The 22752-nt window shown below is 36.9% G+C and overlaps 1 protein-coding gene across 1 annotated transcript; it reads right to left on the bottom strand.

Moving 5' to 3' along the window:
• Positions 1 to 852: 852 nt before the first annotated feature.
• LOC113992990 (protein-lysine methyltransferase METTL21E-like) lies at positions 853 to 20570 on the bottom strand. Its single transcript, XM_039389524.1, has 5 exons — positions 20292 to 20570; positions 18515 to 18599; positions 7893 to 8050; positions 5420 to 5537; positions 853 to 4542 (listed from the first exon to the last, which is right to left on the bottom strand). Exons 2-5 carry the CDS (start codon positions 18582 to 18584, stop codon positions 4127 to 4129), a joined length of 762 nt encoding a protein of 253 aa, XP_039245458.1. The 5' UTR covers positions 18585 to 18599; positions 20292 to 20570; the 3' UTR covers positions 853 to 4126.
• Positions 20571 to 22752: the final 2182 nt, after the last annotated feature.

Below are 22752 nucleotides of genomic sequence, written 5' to 3'. Positions count from 1 at the left end.
ATATGAAAAATAATTTTTTTTCTTAATGTGAACAAATTCAAAGCACGGGAAATGTTATTTTTACTGTGAAAGAACTTTGGTACTGACCTTACCACTAACTGACATTAAATCACCTGATAGTTAGCTTAGTCTCCCCTTTGTTTTACACCTGAGTAAAAATATTTCCCTTATGTCACAGAGTTATTATAAGAATGAACATGTCAATTTCTTAATTACATCCATGGAGTAGTAATATTTTGATAGCATCTATATCTCTTTCTCATTGAACTGGTTACCAGTGCAGTAAGAGTGGCTATGAGTAGGGAAAAGTCCTGCACCTTTCAGGTCTTCAGAATTCAAAGGCTGTTAGATGAATTGGAGCCTTCTAAATCCATTTAGGTTTCAGGACTTGGTCATCTGAAGAAATACTACATTTATCAAACACCCCAAGTTTCCTGTGCTGACATACTCAATGGTAATTGGCATTAAAGATCAATTAAGGAGGACATGTGTGGTATCCTTTTAATATTTTCTGCTCACCTAGTGCTTGTAGAATGGTTAATTTCATCATTCAACTGCCATTTGTGCCATGGGTAGTTATTTGGATATTTTTGGTAATCGCATTTCCTAGGCTGGGGCTCCATTGCTGCTTCTAAACAAAAATGAGGTTTTGCACAATAGATCTGTACTGTCACTTGAATGCTTTTTTCTAATTTTTCAGCAGCTACAGCTTTTTCTTACAGTTTTTATAGGAGGCAAGAGGCCACATGGGTGGGTGTAATAATGCAAATGAAACCAAATCACTCAGAGTTGCAACACGGCAATTCAGCAAGACAGAGACAAAAGCACAATATTACCATATGGAAACTGTACAATGTTGAAAGTGTTTGTTACTTTAATTCTAAGAAAGAAACAACAATGAATTGTAGAATACCTTGATGAAATTATTGTATGATAAGCAGCAAAGTAAATCACTGTAATGATTTTATATATACTTTATGCAGAAAGAACCCTTCCTGAAAACATTAGAGTTAGGGTTAGCACTTGAAAAACATTGTTTGGGGAAAATTTAGCAAATACCATCAAGTTACTTAATTATAGTGTTGCTCAGTAAGTTATTCTTATATTGGAATACAGAAAATCAGAGGAATGGATTTAACTTATACCATACATCCCAATTTATCTTTTCAATTAGTATGATTACCATAACACTCTATGAGAGACTGCAAAAACCTACCAGCATAGGCAGATTCTCTGGCATTCCTCAAAGGTGAAGCTCTTTCACCCACAAATTTAATTGACCTTCTTTTCCTTCTGCCTTTCACAAACTACAGATACAAATGCCAGTGTATGAGCAACATAATGCACTGAATAACAATTTGATCCTTTATCTGAAATGTTAAAACTAAGAATAGGTGGCTAGTAAAATTATTACTGAATTTAGGGGTCAGTAATACTTGACATTCATGTGAGACTTGTTCTCAAAGAGCAGAATTAAACTCCATAGGCAAATGTGATATACAACCTCACCCTCCACTGGTCATGGCTAATAACCTGCCCATCACACCAGAGGACAAAAGTTGGCTGTACAATAGAGCAGCCAGTCACCAGAGATTTCCCAGGAAGCTTCACACAGCAGTGCTAGGCAAACTTGTGAGAAAGAGAACTGATGTTACGTTCCAGTAAATATTAACAAGCTGTTGAACCTAAAGTGGCCAATCTCAAATCCATTCGACAAACACATCTCTTGTTGACTTCAGCAGGAGCTCAGCAGGGGTCAGTCTGCGGCCCAAACAGGAGGGCTAGTTAGCTGTTTAAAAGTGATCACACTTAACCACTTTACTGTAGCGTTCCTCTTTAGCCTTCATAACTTTGGAATTCACCAGATAATTTCACTGTTATTGAGTACTTATAGTCCCAATCCATTTATCCGTAAAGTATTTGTAGACAGAGATGCCCTTTTGGATACATGGATTACAGTGTCAATTGCAGTAGATTTGATGGTTGCAAACAAGTTATAAGGAAGCAGGGAAAGGAAATCAAGCAATGGTAGAGATCCGTGTTTGTTTCTTTATTCACCTACACTGAACTATTTCTATTAAACAGTCTGGAAAAATATTTCCATTTTGCAGTCATGTTTTTCTACAGCTGTAATGATCTAAGGCCATGTGCATAATAACATCTGTAAGGAGGGGTAATACTTCCTGCCAGATGGCATAGAATCTAATTTTCTAGCTATACTGATTGATCCAATAAAAGATGCTACCTGTATCTACAAACCTTGTCACAGGAAACTAACTGATGAGGATTAGAAGCTTTTTCTCCAATAACCTCCAAACCAAAATCTCACATGCAATCTCTCATCAGGAAAGCTAGAAAGTAGACTTGACTCCCTTTCTTCTCATTTGTTGTCCTGGGCTAAGACATACTACTGATTGCTTTAGTTTTATCCATGTCTCGCCAAGGATGCCCCCACTACAGTCAGTAGCAAGAAAGGCGGTGCTATGGTTCTTAAAACTTTTTGAAGTCAGTCTCACTATTCTCTTTCTTTTTCTCCATCTGACCTTCTCCCTACAGCTACCTTTTCTCTGCAACCCTCCCTCCAAAAACAGATCCCTCCTGCCACATCCTCATCTGCTCTTCCCCAAAATTTTCTTCAATACCTCCTTTCACACATAGGATACCCAGCTCCCACTGGAAAAGCTTGGCAGCTCAGCCTCTCCTCTCTGCAACACTTCATCTCTAACACCAAGCACCTTAGTCCCAAGAAAACCCAATGTTCAGCTGGAAGAAAAAGTACATCCCAGTTGTACCAGCTATTTACCATAATTCTGCCTTGTACTTGTGCCAGGCAGCAGAGTACATAAGTAGCATGCATCTGCCCCAATCAGAGGTATAAACACTAGTATGCTCTGGAAGTCAACAATAAAAAAATGCTCAAATCTACAATAGATAAAATACACTTTGAGGAAGTACAGATAGTGGCTAAAAAGTTAAAGACTGGCAGTCCCCAGAGCCTTCATATAGCTAGGGCAATTGCCTGCTACAGCAGAGGTGATAAAGCTCTCTTCTCTAGCCTGCAAGGGACTTGAAGGTTTCAAAATCAAGCAGAATCAGAAAATACGGTATGTGGAAAGAATAATTTTATTAATCTCCCCATAAGAAAACTATTGGATAGGCCACTGTAAACAGAAGCACACAATCCTGAGGACTAGGAGGAAAGTATTTTGTTTGTCCGTATCACAAAACCAAACAAATATCTAAGCCTGTCCATGCCTCAGGCACACTATGACAGGTTGGTTTAGTTTTCTACCTCCAGCCACCAGCAGCCGGCAGTGCAAAGCTCCTCTCTTCATGGTCACCATCATTTTTCCATTGTTGTTCCCTGATGTCCAGATAACTGTCTATTTTTGGAGGAGCAGACATCCAAGAATCTAAGGTCTTTGCAAAGGGCAGCTGGTGATATGCTGTACTCTTCTTATACAACTTACATATTGAGCACTTGTTCAAGCAACAAAACATTTAACTCCCTCTTGCCTCATGTGTGCAGCTGATGAAGAATCTCCAAATCTAAATAAAAAATGAAAGCATAATTATTAAATCAAAGGGTAACTAATATATTCTATCCCTGTATTATGACAATATAGGTAGTAAGGTTTTTTTTCAGCTAATTCAACATCCTATTAAGGGTGTTCTAAGGAAGGATTAACATGATAGTGAGAATGGGAAAAGATCATATTTAACACCTCAACTTTTAAATGCAAAGATTCATGACAGTCTTGAGTTTTAAATGATTGGTTGATCATATAAGACACCACTCAAAGCTGTAGCTGAAAGCTTTTGGAAATATTCATTACATGACCCATAACAATAGTGGTAAGACCAGTGAAACTTATTAAAGTTGTCATCTTAGCACGTAAAAGTCAAGAGAATGTCAAAAGTACATCTCTTCTGTGTATAAAACTATCAGCAAATTGAATTTAGCAATTTATTAGGGAGGCACTAGGAATCAGATGCTTTGTTTTAGCTACCTCTAAAACTGTGATTCACGTAGACGTTAGCAGCTACTAACATGGAAATTATTAAAAAGAGAACAAGCTACAGAACAGCTGAAACTGTCACCTTCCTATATCTCACTTTCAGGCCATCAGTTTGGAAGGTTGGCTTTCATGCTGTCTTTCCTCATTGCTTTATACAAGGTTATGTTCAAACTGGGGAAATTAGAAATCATCTCTAAGTCAAACAGGGTCTGAAATCTGTCCACAAATTTGTTCTCTTTCTCTAACCTAAATTTCATAGCCCACAGAATAACAGTATCATTCTTGCACAAGTGATCAAAAGTTAGGAGGAGTTCATCCAGGAACGGATGGTGGTAAACTACATCAGCAGCCATAATGTAGTCAAAATGACAGGAAGACCTAGGAAAGTTCTTTTCCAGATCAATTCCCCAAGACAATTCCTTAACACAAGGCTGGTGCTTGCTTTTCAGCTTTGTATTACGGAGAACGTTGTGCTGAAGGTTTCCCAGTAATTCTGGCAAATCTGTGGCAGTCACAAGGGCACCTGTGACATGGAGAAAACAAATGTAACATTTTAATATACTTCAAGACTTGAGTAAAAGTCCATTCACAAAAGCCACTGCACAAGGAACTCGTTTTATCAAATAGCTCTCACTGAGGCTAACAGAACAATGTAAATGCTCCCAATAACTCTTAGACATTGTGCTTGAAATAAATACTTGGTTTGTGATAGTTCTATTCTACAGATTGCCATCTAAGTGCAGCTGGTGGGGAGAAATTATATACTTATTGTGTCTTGATATCACATTGGTTAAAAGTACAGTGACCAGCTAAGGATAGAGGAATACCAGTTACTGACTCCAAGAAGTCAGCATAAGATTTAAGCATTGCCTCAGGTTTCTTCCTTTTCACAGAGAAAGAAGCTTTCTCAGACTACAGAAAGCTAAAGTTCTGTTAAAATGCAGACACCACTGACTTGGAATACTCTTGAGGAAGAATAGGTTACCATGAGAGAAAACACAACAGTGTCTGTAGCAGAAAAATCAAGATGTTGAAGGAAAATACTGAAACACAAATGGATAGAAAGTGACCTGGCATCTACGAGCTTCTTTGGTAAATGGAAGGGGGTGCATTGGTCGTACTTACATCTGGCTCCAACTGACATCCTGTGAAGCCACTAATTTCTTATTTTGGTCCTCTGTTTAACACAGTTAATGACAATATATTTATTCCTTTCTTGCATCAATACACTCAGACAAAAAAAAAAGTGACAAAGCATGTTTCCAATTAGAATTTACTGTTTCTCGGTCTGGGAAGCTCTCAAACAACAGCTTTTTAGAAGAACTAAGCCACTTCCTTTGTCCTCCACTATTCATCTGAGAGCTATTTCTAAGACCATAACAGCAATGGCACATACTCACCCAGTAAGCTGGCTACTATGGAGACCAACCCAGTTCCAGCTCCAATTTCAATCACATTTTTGTCAACCAAATTGTATTGTTTAGAATTAGTTTCCAAAAAATAACACAGAACAAGAGCCTGTAGTGGAGGAAATCCGTGAACATACTGAATAAATTAATTAAATAAACCCCTTCACTAAATATGCATTGTCATTCAAAAGCATGCAAAAAACCTGTTGTCTGTTCAAATGAGCAATATCCATTTAAACACTATCCCTAAAGGATCACAGTTCACTATGATCTTTGAGCTCTATAGGTCACAAAATAAATGCCACAACATGCCTCCATGTAGGTTAGTAAATTATTACAGCCAGAAGGAACAACTACAATTAGATAATCTGTCATTATGCATAACATGAGCTGTAAAATTACAGTCAGCAATTCCTGCTTATAACTGGAACTTCTGATTGATTTAAAAGGTGTCCTTTACAAAGAGATCCTGACATAAGGACTGCTTGTGAGAGAAAATCCACAATGACCCTTGTTAAGTTTTCCAGTGGTAAATTATTTCTACAAATAATTAATTATCATAATGATTCAAAAGGGACGAATAGATTTACCCCCTTTTCTTCCAGTTCAGTTTGTTTTCAGTTTCTATGTGCTTACCTCGTTAAGCTTAGCAAACTTTCATAGCAAATATAGCCACAAAGAGCCCTCTACAACAGACTCCTTACACAAGTATTTATAAACTGTGATTAAGAAGCCCCTTCAGTCTATCTGCCCTGTCTCACACTAATCAATGAATTTTAGTTCACTGTTGAAATAGAAATTGTTAACTTTATTTCTCTGGCAAAGATAGTTTCGAGCTTGTCTCCCATATTTTTCCCCAGATGATGACAATTACATAGTCTCCACTGACAAATATATATGATGGTTGCCACATCCTCTTGCCATTTGGAAAGGTTATTATTAGTGGCTTGGTCTGGCACAATAAAATTACACTCTTAGTTTTGCTTTTAACTAATTAAGAAGTAGAAGGAAAGGAACAGGAGTGTTGACCCAGTGTTAACATTCTAGAAATTCGAACAAAGTTTTTGTTTTCTACCTCTTAATTCAGACCATGAAAGAGTAGGTAATGCGAACTTTGGTAAAGAAACAAGTCTGTGAGAACTAGGACTAATTAAAGTCAGGTTCCTATAGATTGGGTCTGATATTTGACTAATATTTGGCACATTATATTAGGATTTCCTGTTATTCCATAAATTCCTATAATTCCTTCCCTCAGAGTTCACCCTATTCTGCTGTAGAAACCAGCTAGCAAAATCAAAGTTCCTGAGAGTTCTGCCTTCCCATGAAACATACAGAAACTTTATTTTCATTAAAGTTTCTCCCCTCTTGACAAATTTGGCTGACATTTTTCATAAGAGTTCAAGTAAAGCTAGATCAAGAGGAAGGGAGAACATCAAGAAACATAGATTGAAAGGTTGTCTTCCTTACACAGCAAAACTGGCTAAGCCCCTCCAGGAAAAAAAAAAAAAAGGTGCTTTTCAATGAAGCCCATGATTCTGTGAGAATAATCAGCAGCCAGCCAAACTTTCCATGAGGACATGCACTGACATCACTAAAACATATAGTAGAGATTATTTGTCCAGATCTCCTAAAATAAGGAATATCGCAGCTGAACTATAGCCATACTTCTTAAAAACAGTATGAACCTGGGACGCTGATACAGCTGGGACAGAAATGGAGCCTCGTGGGTCTCTCCTACAGGGACTGTTCCCTGAAAGCCACAAGTGTCAATGGTTTATCGTGGCACCTCTTGGTGCATTCTTTCAGTCTTAATTATTTCCAAACAGTCAGTTAGCTACATTGTACAGATTCAAAACCTTGAAGAAGGCTTCTTGTATGGTGGATGTGCTCACGGTTCTTATAGCAAGAGCCAAGGACAATGGTTCTCTCCCACTATATTTCTGGCTGCTTAAGCAACTGAAAGCTCCTTTTCCCTTGTCTACATATTTATATGGTAAATTTGTTTCTTACATGAGTAGCCTGCGTAGCTTCTGTGAGTGCTAATATCTTGTGAGCGTGTAGCATAGTGGTTTCCACAACCTGGATCTGCCTGATACACAGTCATCTGTATTTACAAAACGTACAGAAATGCAATAATCATAAAACTGCCATATTTCCTTCAAAATATGCATGTAATTGCCTAATAGAATCAAAAGTTACTGGTAAATGAGGAGGGGACACAAGATCATACACCTTGTATGACTGGGGCACAAAGAAGAAATACCATCTAAGCTTTCAGAACCACAAATTCAAACAAAATCAGGTTAAGTTCAGGTTTGAGATTTCCAGAACAGAGACAGAGAAGCACAGAATTATTTCCTTGAGTTTACAACATATAATAAAACATATTTGTCCTACAAAACAAATTAAAAAGTGCTACAAGACTCCAAAAATAAAAAATAACAATACTGCAAAAATATTGTACCGATGGCCAGACGACTGCCCCATAACAATCAGTGGCTTCTGTAATTCTTATCTCATGGCCAGCAAAGTGAAAGCCTTCCCAGTTCTCATGAGTTATAAGAGCAGGAAAAAACCGCCTCCTCATGATTTCTGCAACTATCTGTTCATCCTCTTTTTCCCCTGGAAGAAAAAGTATAAAAAGTCAAACAGGCTGAGTGGACTGATAATGAAACTACCAATTCATGTTGAAAAGTTTATTTGGAAGCAAGAACATGAATTACATCTGTAAATAAAAATACATTTCACCATTAGCAGTTTGCATGATATATGACAATTCTCCTGAATTCTAATTGAAGTTTTAAGTTTTATGACTAAATAATTTCTTTCTATTTTGCTGAAGCAGCTAAGTTCATAAAAAGTAAAGAAGGGAAATGTCACCATACGTTGTTTTTCCTTTCAGCAATCCAAAGGAAATTTTTAAACTTCTTTTTCCCTTCAAGAACAGCTGCCCTAGTATAGGTACTCATGGTCTTATGTGCCCAGATTTTTCATTATTTTCCATATCCTTTTGCTAATCACTTTCCCCACATTATGGTTCTTTTTGACAGTAAACAAAAGGAGGCAGAGTATCATTTATAAGTCTGTCACAAAACTTGTGAAACAGATCCTATCAACACAAATTATAACAGACAGGAGTGAAAGCACTAGTGTTATCAGGAAAGCTTATCCACCCACCCCAACAGAGCCCTGTCAGAGGTATTTTTTCCAGTTGGCTTGATATCCTGAATGCCATTCCTGTTGCTAAGCAAAGGATATTTATGCTAGCTAACATAATCTTGGATAACTCTTCTAACAGGAGAGGATTCATTCTTTTTTAGCTGCATACCAAGCTAGTTTCAGTTTTGCCATCATCACACAAAGCAGCACCACAATGTTAGGAAAAGAAATATGTAAGTGAAGTTGTCTAGAACATTTTCTTAGCAAAGTCTAGATTCATTCCAAGTTTTCACAAGAATTTTGCTTTCAGTGCCAACTACGATCTGCTGGCAAATCAGCTAAAACAAAACATGTTTACAAGCTACACCTTCTAGAAAGCATGCTAGAGATTTAGATAACTGGGTTACCACCTTGTCCAAAGCAGAGTTTCTGGATCAAGCCTGCAGCCCCCAACAAAATCACAGATATCAATATCAGGATCTGCATGGAAATTGTAGGCCCAAATGCTGTTAAAAATGAAAACATTTATGCTTTCAACAGCATAAAACACATTGGTCTACCAAAGATTCTTCATATTTTCTTCTCCCTCAAATCATTGCAGTCACAGGACATGACAGCCACAAGTGTCGTCACTTGTTTTGCCATATGCCTCAGTAATTTTATTGCTAACATATTGACAAAGTCTCTCTCCCTTCCTTGTGATACAAGGCCCAAGGAACAAAAGCAGGAGTGAACTAAGAAAAAGATGATACCAAACAAAATTACATGAGGAAGATGTTCAGGCTCATTAGCCAGTGCTTTAAGCTTGTAACTCAACTTTAAGTATCAGAGGAGACTAGAGAAAAGCAACAAATGAAGAAGAAAAAGCAAAAATATTCAATCTTAGTATGTTGACCCTAAGACACAAAACCCCAACAAAAACCAACTAACCAACCACAGTACTCCAAGAATTTATTGTGAGGGGAGAACCCTAATCATGGGATACAGCAAAATTAAAAATAATGCAGTGCATATTCTACTGGAAAAAAAATACAAACAGGTTTTTATAAATTTTATAAAGATAACTAAAATAAAATGCTCAACACTGAAACTTTGGTATTCTAAAATGTTAGGAAAAGTAGTATGTGTCAGCCCATTATATCTTCTTCAAGCCTCTAATGCTAAGCTGAGAGAAAACACATGAGTCATTGTGCCTGTAATCAGGGAGCTCTTGGCAAACATGAATTAAATGTCAGAGAAATGCTGCTTCAGGGCAAAATTAATCTTTTTTTTTTAATTAAAGAAATAATATAAAGCTGTCTTATTACTCATATCATAAGTGTATTTAATATATCGTCCTGTTTCCAAGCATACCAGATACAGACTGCTTTTAATCTTCTCCTATTGCTTGGAGCAGTCTGATCTTGTTCTGCGATCATTACTAGCTGGGAAGTAAAAGCTATTCTTTCTATTACTTCTCAATTACAGCCATTTTTCTTGATTCTTCCTCCCCTGACATCAGTTTTTGATCCAATTTTGTTGAGAAGCTGGTAACTTATTAAGTCTTAACTTACAAAGCTTCTGCCAGAAGATCTATAAAACTTTAGCAGTATTACAGCTGCCCCTCTAGCGCTTAATAAACATTTCCCATCTATTCCCTACGTGATCAGCAAACTTTCTATTTCAGCCTTGTGTAGCACCTACACTAACAGAGTTTGTAGGCCACTGCTTCCTTCCTGAGCTAAACCGTTGGCACTCCTAAAGGAAGAATGCCCAATCTGCTGATTAATAACACCATTTAAATTTTTGCCCATCTTATCCCTTTGGTAATCCTCCAGGTGAGTTCCCTGGAGAAGCTTACGCAATTTTTTATTTTTTTTTATTTCCCCTTAAGATGATACTAGTATAGTGAAGAATAAAGAAGAGTATCTGTTTCATCAGAGTTACCATATGGTAGGCAGGCTTTAAAACCTGAGAAACTTTATCAGGCCTGGGATTCTAATGATCCTGATGAAGAGTGCTGACAAAATAAGGAGTGCAGACTTTTAGTCAGATTCACTTTCCTTCATACAAGTTTACATACTGCAAAAGACACTCCTCTGTTTGTTGCTTTATATCTTTCAAACTAACTTCTTGTGGCATTATGCAAAGGGAAAGAAGTTAATTTTTCTGTAACTGCCTTCAGAGCAGTCAGAACAGAAAAATAAAGAACTAATGGAAAATCTGTCAAGTGACACAAAAATTACTATAAGAGTAAGTAAAATCCAAGTGAGATGAAGTCTTCTAATACCTGAAAACACTAAGAAAATTCTGCTGGTACTTTGATCAAGCTAGTTTCTTGATAACAGATGTAAAAAGCCAAAAGGAAGTTATGCTCCTGGAAGTGTTTATCTCTGTGTTCATATTCTCTTGTTAAAAAAAAACAAACTGAAATTATGGCTCAATGAATGATTCTAACGACGTTTTAAGACAAAAAGAAAGACTCATCAGTAGAACAGGATCAGACAAGAGAGGAGGTGGCTTGAATGACTTGGCTGTCAATTCTTCTAAGTATGGAAGTGCATAATGAGCATTTCCAGCAATACTACTCAAGCACCCATTCTGAACTGTCAGAACTTAAAGGTCTGCTAGGACTGGATCCTCCCCTCTTCATTTGCCTGTGCTTGACCAGGTAGGTTTGCCCTCACTCCTCTTCTGTGATGTGGAGAGGCATGAAAGTGGTATGTATATGTATATAGAATGATTTTCTTCAGCCTATTTATCTATTTGCATGAGCATGTATACAAAGAAACCACTGGAGTTTCAAGTCTAAAACCTTATTTATAGTAAAATGAGGCAATCTGATCCTGTTCAGGTAACACAGAAATTGAGATAGTTTTTCTTAGTGAAACAGATAGCACTCCTTTGGTCTTGAACTTGTGTTCACAAAGAAGTTCCCATCTATAGCTGCTGAAATTCTTTAAGAAATAGAATTTTAATGTCTTTAAGTTGCTTAAGACTTTATGCCTAATAGGCTAATTTCTTAAGTGTTCTTTGAAATACTTCAGATAAAGTATTGTTTATTATAGAAGTCTAACCTTGGAGTCAAAAATCTTTGGAGTGTGTTGTTTGAACTCCCTGCATTTTACATCAATATCAGGGCTGAGGGAAAAAAACTCAGGTACTGCTGACACATCTGGCACTGTATCAACCACATCAAAAGAACGAAAGCATCATTCTCAAAGGCAAAGCAATCATCATTATTACAACTGAAATGCAAACACAGTTTTCCAAAGAGACATACTAAATCAGGTGGAAGACCGGAGTTGTGAAGTCAGTGGCAGGTTAGTTAGAGAAACTTGTGTCAAGCTGCAAAATCTTGTGTAGGGAGCCAGAGGATTTTGCTGACACATTCACAAGTAAAATGTTAAAATGTGACTTTAGTTGTCTTGTTACAACAAAACTTAAAGAAAGAAAAGGATGTGAGTTCTGCTGAGACAGACCTGGAGAAGTCCTTCAAGTGGGAAGGAAAGGCAGAAGAAAATAACAGGAGATAGACCAGGTTAGAATGAAAAAAGTTGCAAACTGCAGCATTTTTTTCTTTAACAACGCAGAAAGCTGTCTTTATCTTCACACTTTTTGATTAGAATGAGTAGAAATAGCACTTGTTTAGAAACCAGCTACATGATCAGCTGTTCCCTTTACACGACTTGTCACATAAAAACATGCCTGGAAGTATATAGCTCCACTAGGAAATGGTAACCTTAAAATTCAGTTAAGTATCCATCAATTAATAGCATATGTTAAATCTCTCTTTGCATAACTAATGATATTGCTTACATTATTGCATTCTCCACAGAATGAAAAGCAAGCAGAGATAGGCACCATAAAACAGCACTTAAAATGCAGGGAAAACAGCAAAGACAAGGGGGGTAAATCAAAATTACATTAAAAAAAAAAGTTACCATTGTCTAAATACCTGAATTAAAATGTGGCTAAAAAAGTAAAATGACCCTTATACATGAAAGCTATTAAGAAGATACTAGCAGTTAACATCCATTTTCAGACTCACTCACAAATAGCACACAGAGTAACAAAACATATTCCAAATACTTTGCTAGTGGATTAGAACAGCATTAATTCAGAAACCACAGTTTCAACCACTGATTCATCAAAACAGCCTACAGAAAAAAAATACATGTTAGCCTCTTTCAAGTGCTGCTCTGACCCTATTTAATCTCTTGAGGTCAAATGGTGTCACAGCCCAAGGTCATAAGGAAATAAGATCCAATCATTTTCCGATTCTCTCCAGCTTTGATGGATCTTCTCCAACTGGCAAAAGGAATGAAATTCAAGACTTAAGCATGAACTTGACCTCACAAAGTTCAGCCCTACAACAACATACTCTCCCTTCTTCAGAAGCAATATAATCTCACCTATGGAGTTTAGATTTAAAATGTAGCATAAATATTTGTACTTACAAATATTTTAATACCATGTATCAACAGCTGTGAAGACATACGTGGAGAAGTCCTCCATGACTTCTCAGCAATTATGTCAGGGTCTGATGAACACAAGAGGACTACCTGTGCTGATATTACTGATTGAATAATGAAAAAAAGTAATTTGTAATATCCAGGACTCTTTAGATCCCCCCGCTCTGGACACATGGGACTGGAGTCATACAAACTAAGTATTTAAGATGTATTTTATATATATCATATGGACATGATATATATAATACACATAGCATATATATATATATACATATATATGTATAAAATAGCTATCTATATATCCCAAAGTCAAGAGGATACCTGCAGAAAGATTGGTGAGGGAACAAATCTGCCACCACTTCTGTAACTGTAAGAGATGACCGGAGAAGAGTTACATTACTCCACTGATAGAAATCATCAGAAGGTATTCCTGTGAATCCATATGGGTATTTCCAATGGCTCAGACCAAGTTTACCCCCAAAAAAAACCAGAAAGGTCTCAATACTAAGGGACTCTAGCATCTCAGAATTTTTACTGAGCTACTGATATCTCCAGATCAGAGCCCTGCTCCTGCAAGCATTACAGATGGCTCCATGGAAACATACAAAATCCTGAATCACAAAATAGTCCCTAAATTCCAGGTAGTATCCCTTTAGTATCTTTATGTCATTCCACTTATTTCTATTTCATTCTATTCCAGCCTGAGGACCTTTAAAGGAAGGGGTTAGGAGGGAAATCTAATCATGTTCTTGACTTCACAGAAGTCAGATGTAACCTATACCTTTCTAAGAATATAAAGCAAAGTACCATTGAAATACTTGTCTAAATGACAGTTAATTTTTCCTTATTTCATCCCTACCTACAAAAAGGGAGATCATCATGTAAGTGTTAGCAGTACATTCATTACAAGTTCAACCTGCTGAAACGATGGCAATGAAGAAGTGTATTATATTGATTAATCTGAGATACTATGTCAGGGTAATATAATACTTGAAATTTTATACTTTGAAATGCAGAAATACACAACTGCCACCACAGGCAGCCTCTTCTCAGTCAAAAGACAAAATGCACTTAGCTCAGAGCATGAGGACACAAGAACTGAAGAGGGGTACGCTCACAGTATCCAGTCTATGTATTTGCCCAGGCTTGAGAGGCACTTGTAAATTTGGAATTTACACCACTGCTATCCTAGTCCTATCCAAGTCACAGGTCATTTAAAATCTATTAAAAGGTTGAAAATAGAAGTACCATAGTGTCCATCTCAGGGACACATAATGAATTCTAATATGTGAAGTACTTCCCCTGTTACTTCATCATGTTTGTCTGTCATTGGAAACACCTTCAGGTCAAAGCTCTGCAGCTAAAAATAACTAAATTATTTGACTTTGACAACAAAAGATTGTAACTTTAAATTAGATGGTTTAATGTATATTAGAAAAGGCAACCAACTTCCTGATGGATAGAAAGAGACTCAAGAAAATGCCATCAGTTTTCACCTACCAATAATTCTAGGTTTCTAAAATACATCTTTGAATAAAGGACCTGAAATAAACTAAAAACACCAATCCATGCCACCTTTTCCATGTGGCAGTTGAAAAATATTATTTATTGTCAAACTGCAGTTAGTGCAAAGATTAGAGAAGTGAAAATAGGAAAGACGGGCACATGGCTGAGAGGGTAGAATAAGTTGCAGAGTTCTCTACAGAGTTGATGTATACTTTGATTATTTGTTGAGTGTTGCCTCCAACTTCTGCTCTATCCATATCCAAGAAGTTTCCACTTGAGCTTAGCAATGTCTTCAATGAAAGTGGGTCTACTTCTTGTGGGGAGAGAAAAGGAACACAGAAGTGTTAAATTAATGAATTTTTACTGATGTTTACTAGAGTACTTGAATGTTGCCACTTTCAAACAAAAGAGCTCAGAGGTAACTTACTGCAAGACATTCAAGAGATAAATAAAGAGAAGAGTTATTTCTAGACTATTCTGTTTTGCTGTGAAGGTGCCATTTATTTCTAGTCACTCCTTAATTGAGTTACACTGAGGTCTTATTCTAAACTACCTCTTTTAGACTTTTTTTGGTTTAGAAACAGCTTGTTGCCTAAGAGGAGTAGAATTTTAATTCTGCTATTTCTCAATCTTGCAATGAAGAAAAAAATGTAGGTAACTAATGGTGTGACTTCCATGAGTTGGAGTGTGTGTGTATGTAGGCATTAATGCTTTTAGGATGAGCATTAATGCTTTTAGGGTGAGCGTTAATGTAAGAGGTTATATGTTTTTTTGTGGGTTTGGTTGGTTTTTAATCTTAAGATAGAAGCATAATTCAAAGCAAAAAGACAAGAATAAAAATGAAAAAGAAGGAAGGTGAAAGAAGGGAAGTCAGGTGGTGTGGGAAGATATTGCAAAAGTGTTATTTCTATATAGTATAAATAAGCTCTTTATTTAACCAGCACTATAAATTGCAAAGTCCACTATATAAAGAATGGTTCAGTGATTGAGGAACTCAAAATGGAGGAACTGAGTGCTGGATCTTCCTCAGAAGAATTCAAATTCAGAACTCACACAAGGGGTGTGTTCCAGCCATCCTACAGAACCAGGTGCTTCCCCTCCCCTCCATCACCACCAGAGGTGGGCCATCAGAAAACCTGGATTGCAAGAATCATGCTAGAAGGACAATAAGCAAGGAAAAGCCCAACTACAAATTGGGCACTCAGTTGTGAAAGGCAAACTTGGACTCCATGCTCAGGTCCCAGGATATTTTTCACAGTTTACAGCTAAGTCTATGAAGTCAGTGGGAAAGTGTCAGCAGGAAAGGGAATGAGAAAGAGAAGTAGTATCTTTAGAACTAGACCTAGGAAATAGGTCACTCCTCTTCCCAGCTGAATATCTTAATTTCTAAATTACAGGGTTAGACTGATTCTCATTTTCCTCCATTCCAAGTATGTCCTGTTTAAGGCACCTTTCTGGACTTCACAAAAAGGTACTTGACATGATGGCAGGAATTGCCATCAATTAGGACATCTGTCAAGCAGGGTGAGTAGAAGGAGTGTGTCCCTTCTAAAGTGTCAGGAGTTATTAGACGGTTACTAGGTCAGCATTTTCTCAGATATTTATGGATTAAAAACTAAGGCCTGGCCAAGTGAACTGCAACGATGGACTGTCAAGGACAAGTATGCCTTGCAAACTTGTCCTCCTCCTTCTGTCTCAGACGTAAAGTTATTCTGGGCTAAATTTACACGATGCAACTGGGGTAAAGTAATCTAGTATCCCAAGAAATTTGGATGGGAGTGGTAGAATCTGATCTTAGAAACATTTAGCCAAGGAAACTTAAAGCTAATGATCGGGATAAATTATGTGAGGAAAGAAAGGAGACATCTAATAATGCAGATGTGGAGAACTGATTGGATAAAGACACACGAGGAAGGATCAGACTGGGTGAGAACCTACCTGTAAGTTGAGAACCAGTAGTAATGGGAATCGTGAACAAAAATAAGGAGTTTTAAACTGAAGAACTTATGATGAGTTAATTAAGAAGCAAAGGGGAAGGCACCAAAGATAAAGAGCTCAGACTGTGAGAGTGGTGCAACACTGGAACAGGTTGCCCAGAGAAGCTGTGGATGCCTCATCCATGGAAGTGTTCAAGACCAGGATGGATGGGGCTTTGAGCAATCTGGTCTAGTGGAAGGTGTCTCTGCCCATGGTAGAGAGGTTGGAACTGCATGGTCTTTAAGGTCTCTTCCAACCCAAAATATTTTGTGATTCTATGATCCCATGACTGGAACTTGCATAGAAACTGAACTAGAATAAGAACCCTGAGAAACAGATATTGAGACTGGGTAGGTGAAATAATGAAATAGGGATGGTGAAGGCAGTAAAGAAAAAGGATAAGAACAGGGAAGGCACAGGCTCAGAGTGATTGAGCAGGTAAATCTCCATGCAGCAGGTTCAGCACCCTTTACTTCCAGAACCTGGCATGGAATTTAAGATGCCAAAGTATGGTGTCAGATGAAACTTTGAAGATATTCCATTTTCCACTCATGTCTCCTCATTCTCTTAAACTAGTGTTTCTAGACATGGAAGAGAACCACCTGTCATTGCTATCGACACAGTTCCTCTGTTAGCTAAGTGGAATGTATTTCTGCATTTGATCTAAATATTCTACTGACTAATTTGCTTACATTGACCTAATGTCCTAGAATTCAATTTATTTTCATAATTTAAAACCCAAAGAAATTATATGCAGCCTCACTCTTCCCTGTCCTGAATCCTGCATGAAGAGAATATCTGTATTGGACACTCAAGCTTTCAGAAGCATAGAAATGACTGTGGAACTTCATTTCAGCCCTCGTGTACTATGGAACACACAATGACAGGCATCAATATTTCAGTCTTTAGTAGATCTATCTTTAACATTTATTCTTCTAGATAATTCTTCTCCTAATAATCATGCTTCATTGCATAGGATCAACTTGAGCTCTTTGTTCAAATCAGAATTAGACAAAAGGAAAGACAATTGCATTAAAGAAAATCTCCAAATTAAGACACTTGAACAGTGCTTTGTAGAACAGCAACCTATACCAATTGCTATCAGACATCCTCTTGTGCAACATCAGCTTTCCAGAGAAGGTCATCAGTTTGGGGTACTCCAAAAAAAGTATTTGAAAGTGAAACAACAAACATTAGTTTTAATGAGAAAATAATTCATTTTAAGTATTGCAGTCATGCCCAAAGCTCCATGTTGCCTCACTGAACAGGTAGCAAAGCAAAACTGCATGCTGATCTGTCTTGAGAAAACAGAAACCCAAAAGCTTGGCTGTACATGGACCACAACTCAGCTGAGATTTTAAACAAAAATATTATGAAAAATAAAATAATTTTAAACCCCTCTTCCTTTCACACATGTTATGTAGAACATAACTAGACCCCACCGCAAAACACATGCACTTGCCCTAAAACCTTGTCTACTCCTGGTGACTGCTAAAAAGGGGACTACTTACAATACTTTAGGATCTTGAAAGATGTGCAGCCATGAAAGTGCTGAAGAAGAAAAGCTGTCAGTAGCCCCTGAGGGATTTGAAAGATTAGGTCTGAGACTGTCTGGACAGAAACCAAGCTTGTAATAACCAATTCTCCCTAACTGACAGCCCGTAAACAAACCTCTCTGAATAGCTTGATCATAGTCACAGCTTCATTTCCTGGAACCAGTCACAGGCAAGTAGCTGGAGGACAGATGCCAGGCACTGGTAGGAAACTGCCAGGACAAGAGTACGCAGGTGTAACATACTTAAGATACCCACTGCATAGCTAGAATACAACAGCGCTATCTGTTGTATTTTCTGCACAAGTGGCATAAACACAGTTCTTCAGAAAAAATGAATGAGAAGATAGCTCACTGTCAGCCAGACACTTTGTTCCTTATACTTAACAATATTCTTAAGTGCAACAAGGAAAAATAATGAAATAAGAAACATTTTACCTTCTTGTCTTTCCAATTCTCTTACCAGTTCATTTTGTAGATAATTATGTTGTGATGATGTCAAATCCATACCAAGTCACAAACCCTGGGACAGAGAAACACAAGCCTGCCTGAATAATGTAAGAAATAAGTACCTTATTTCTTTTTCCCCACAAACACTTAATTAAAAAAGAAAATTCTTTTTACATGTATTATGCTATAATTTACTTATATAGATGATAAAAACATGTAGACACATAAGTATCAATATTCAAGGCATAAAAGAACCAGAACCAAATAAGTTCAACTCTTATACTCTCAAAGAGGCAAAAGAGCAGATTTTTTTAAAAATGAGAGATAAAGAGCTTTGATAAATGTTTAAAACTATTATATGAAATCTTAAAATTAGAACAAACTAAAATCAGGGTTCGTAGGCTTATAAAGGATTGAAAGGAAAGGTAGCAATAAGTGTCTGAAAGACATGAAAAACTGCACCTTAAGGATCTAATCTTGTTTGAATAAATTTGCATATGAGAATAAGTAAGAAGCAAGATCTACAAATAACATGCTAAACAGAAAGCATATGTGCCTATATAAACAGTCACAAAACACAAAGACTCCAGAGAAAAAATAATAGGAAAAGTATGACAGAGGACAGTACAATTTTTGCTGTCTGTAGAAAAGTAGACAGAAGCAATCATCTCCAATTCTTGATATTTTACAATTAGGAAGAACACTGAGTTCATAGGAATTAAAAAAAAATAAATCAGTGCTTTAAAAATTAAATTAAAACTTCAAAAATTATTAAATTTCCACTGTTATGTGCAGATTTAACTGATTTTTGCTGGAATGGTTACAGGCAGTATACAGTTAATAACCTACACATGTTTAAAGACCCGACAGGAATGCAATTAAATAAGGCAATAGGTGAAGGAATATCTCTATACAGTGAAAAGAAAAAAAAAAGGACAATCAAAGTAAAAAAAAAAATGCTGAATACCAAGAATCTTTCTCACAGTGCAAAGTCCTAGGCAGGTTTTTGTCTCAAAACTTCAAGTGAAAAAGCACAGTATGGAATAGCCCTTTCCTTTTAGAGAGGATGCACCATGCCCTTTTGACTTCACGCTACCAAAGACACACGTTTAATGTTTAACTTTACTACTACAATACCAGCAGCCATTAACCTGTTTGAAGGTGAAAAATATCTTTGGAGGTTTCTACATGTTACCGTAACACCTAGAAGAAAATTATTGACATTATTTTTGTGTCTACACACGAACTTAGCTATAGCAACATCATTAGATGAGGAACAAAAAAGAGATTCAATGGAATTTGAAGTCTTTGTATGCATCTGCAGAATAACAAGTAGCATAAGAAACTACTGGGACATTAAGCAGAAAATGCTACACACATCCATCAGCTTGTCATCTACCTCAGAAGAATAAAAAAGACAAATTTTCTTCACATTAGAAGACAAAAGAAATGGTTAATAATCAGTCCTTTTGCATTCTAAAGGATAAGCAACATTGCACTGTAAAATCATCCTACAAGGGAAAGCCTTTTTATTTTGTGATCCTCTACACTTTTTATGTCATTCTAAAAATATCCTTTGAAGTACACTGAACAACATAGCAATCTGTCTGAGTTTAACATACACATTCAAGGGTGCTACAAGCAATTAAACAGAGCAGAACAGCTCAGTTTTGCTGTTTAAAGCAAAGGATACAAAATAATTTAGAGTATAAGACACAGACAAGTGAAATATCACTGGCATCCACCGCATTTCAGTCAATGTTACCTGAATCTCTTGCAGCTTTCCGAAGATGGTGCTCAAACAGCAATGTCCTTATCTGCCTGGTCTCTTCCCTCCAGGGCAGCCACAGGCAGGAGCGTGTCCCGAAGCCTGTGTCACACATTGCCAACATCCCCACAGTGGGAGCAATAATAAATCCTGACAGCTGCAGGACGAGCACAAAGAGGGCACCGCACACCATGTCCCTTACATAAGGGAGTGGATTTCGTAACAGCACCAGTCACCCACTCAAGGGAGCTCCAACCAACAAAGTAACCAACTTGGGAGTATTTTTTACAAAATAAATAGTGGCAGGATGTAACACTCAGTGTTACTAAAAAGTAACCACAGAGCATATCATTCCTCAGTCAAAAGGGTCTCCCAAAGCACAGATTTAAATTTACTAAGGGGCAGGGGGTGCATTGGCAGCAGGGGTGGTCACGTTAGAATGCAAAACTGTGACAACACAACTCCCAAAATCCTACTCTGCTTTACTCCATGAGACAGCTGTCAATTTGCATAAATATCCACACACTACTAGATTAATTTCAACAAAGATTTTAGCAAGGTGAAAAACACCTTATCTGTAGAAATGTACTCAAAATGAGACATAACAGGGTCAGACCACTTGATATAACCAGATAAAACTACTTAGAAGCCTTGAAGCTGTTCCAAGGAGGACACAGAGGACAAGGAAGATGAAGGTGGAGAGGAAGGGGTTGTCATTTTGAGACCACCAACTCAGATTTAGAGGTGTGGCAAGGGTGGGATGATGGGAGGGACGGTTTTGGGGATGGGTGTAACCAATGAAGTAATGTCCAGATATTGTAATTAGATGGTATTATAAAATTGTAAAGGTCTGTGCCATGGTCGGTACAATATTGTTTGTGCACCTACAACGCCTCAATTAAAGAATAGCTTTTTGCCTTTCTATACTAAAAATTGTCAGAAAATTATTTCTTTGATTATTTTCTTTGAAATTCTTGACAGGAAGAGTTTAACAGCATTTTAGGAATCTAATACAAAGGTGCTTAGCAAACTAAAAGTACTAGTGAGTTATACTATATATATATAGTTATACTACGATTTAATATAATATAGATTTTAAGGCATCACACTCCTCTATATTCCAAATGTCTATTCACTCAACAGATTGCAAATACTTACTGCCATAAGAACAACTACAGCTATCTAAGATTTCTCTGTTTTAGTGTGTAATCAATTCAGGACAAGAACCGTCTCTTACTTAACACATTTTTTAGAAAAATTAGACTTCAACCTCAACTGTGGTTTCTAGGTGTTACAGAAAAATGATAAATTATTGTACAAAAATACTAAACAAGCCCTACAGAGAGGTGAGGGTGTGTGTACTTTACCATACTCAGCAGAAGAAATTAACAGGAGCTCTTCTAGACCTATAAACTATTAAATAATTCACTGAGACCTGATACACACTTTTAAAGTAAAATTCAGTAATACCAATGAGTGATTCACAAACTAGTGCTGTAAACTGGCTGTACAGGCTGAGAATTTGCTTAAAATGTTATAATCTTTTAGAAAAGAGGTTTAAAGAGGATCATTTTTGCCCAATATAAACTGTACACGAAGTATTAGACTCTCTGCAACTGTGAGGGTCAAATCGCACCCAGTTCACGTCAGCCCTTGATCCTTTTAGGGGAGGATAATATCTAATACAAAACTTAAATATATGGACTTGGATTTCAAACAATGAAACAATGAGAAACACAGTAGAAATATCAAATGAGAAGACAAAAAAAAAAGGCAAGAAGGACTAAAATGTAATGTGAGAATAAAAGTAAGACTGTACTTTTCCTCCTTAATCCACAGGAGGTAGAAATAAATTCTACAATCATTCAAAGAGGTGAGATGTGTGAGAAGTCTGAGCCCAACACATTGTCTCTCACAAATTAATCTGATGTGAGTGCTGCAACCAGTGGGTTGCTGCACCACTTTTTCAAACAAACACTGTCTTTTGATATGGTCATGGAAACCCAAATCTAGAAACATGACATTTACATTCAGAACATAAACAATTACTGCTCATCAGATTATGTAAGGACTTATTATACTGTGTGTTTTTCCTTGAGATTTTACGAGAGTTTGCTTCATCTCTCTTCAATAAACAACATTACTTTCAAGACAGGCTTAGTGAAGGGAAAAGAAAAACAAAACTAATTGAACTTATTTTCCTTCTTGCAACACCTAGAAATCACCCAGGTAGTTTTCAAAATTTCATTTAAGTTCTAAGTTAAGGAAGCAACAGATTGCAGGTGATTTTAACAATTAACTCAGAATGTAAATGAATGGACATCACATATTGGCTCAATTTTAAAATCTGAATCCAGAAAACTTATATCAAGTTCAATCTAGGTCTTTACGAGTAAATGTCCTAAAATTAGTTTTTGCATTGCTTAGAATCCCTTCTATTTAAGGTCTGGACAGAAAA

This window comes from Pipra filicauda, unplaced genomic scaffold (assembly GCF_003945595.2).
Source record: "Pipra filicauda isolate LSUMZ 115617 unplaced genomic scaffold, ASM394559v2 scaffold125_size2111803_pilon, whole genome shotgun sequence".
In the NCBI taxonomy this organism is placed as follows: Eukaryota; Metazoa; Chordata; class Aves; order Passeriformes; family Pipridae; genus Pipra; species Pipra filicauda.
The sequence above is the reverse complement of the archived record's forward strand: the minus strand, read 5'-3'. Positions and strand labels throughout refer to the sequence as shown.

Coding starts and splice junctions, on each gene's coding strand:
- LOC113992990 (XM_039389524.1), bottom strand. CDS start 18,584: ATGGATTTGACATCATCACAACATAATTATCTACAAAATGAACTGGTA. Junction 5,538..7,892: donor GGGCAGTCGTCTGGCCATCG/GTACAATATTTT, acceptor CCTCCACTACAG/GCTCTTGTTCTGTGTTATTT. Junction 4,543..5,419: donor CATAGTAGCCAGCTTACTGG/GTGAGTATGTGC, acceptor TCCATGTCACAG/GTGCCCTTGTGACTGCCACA.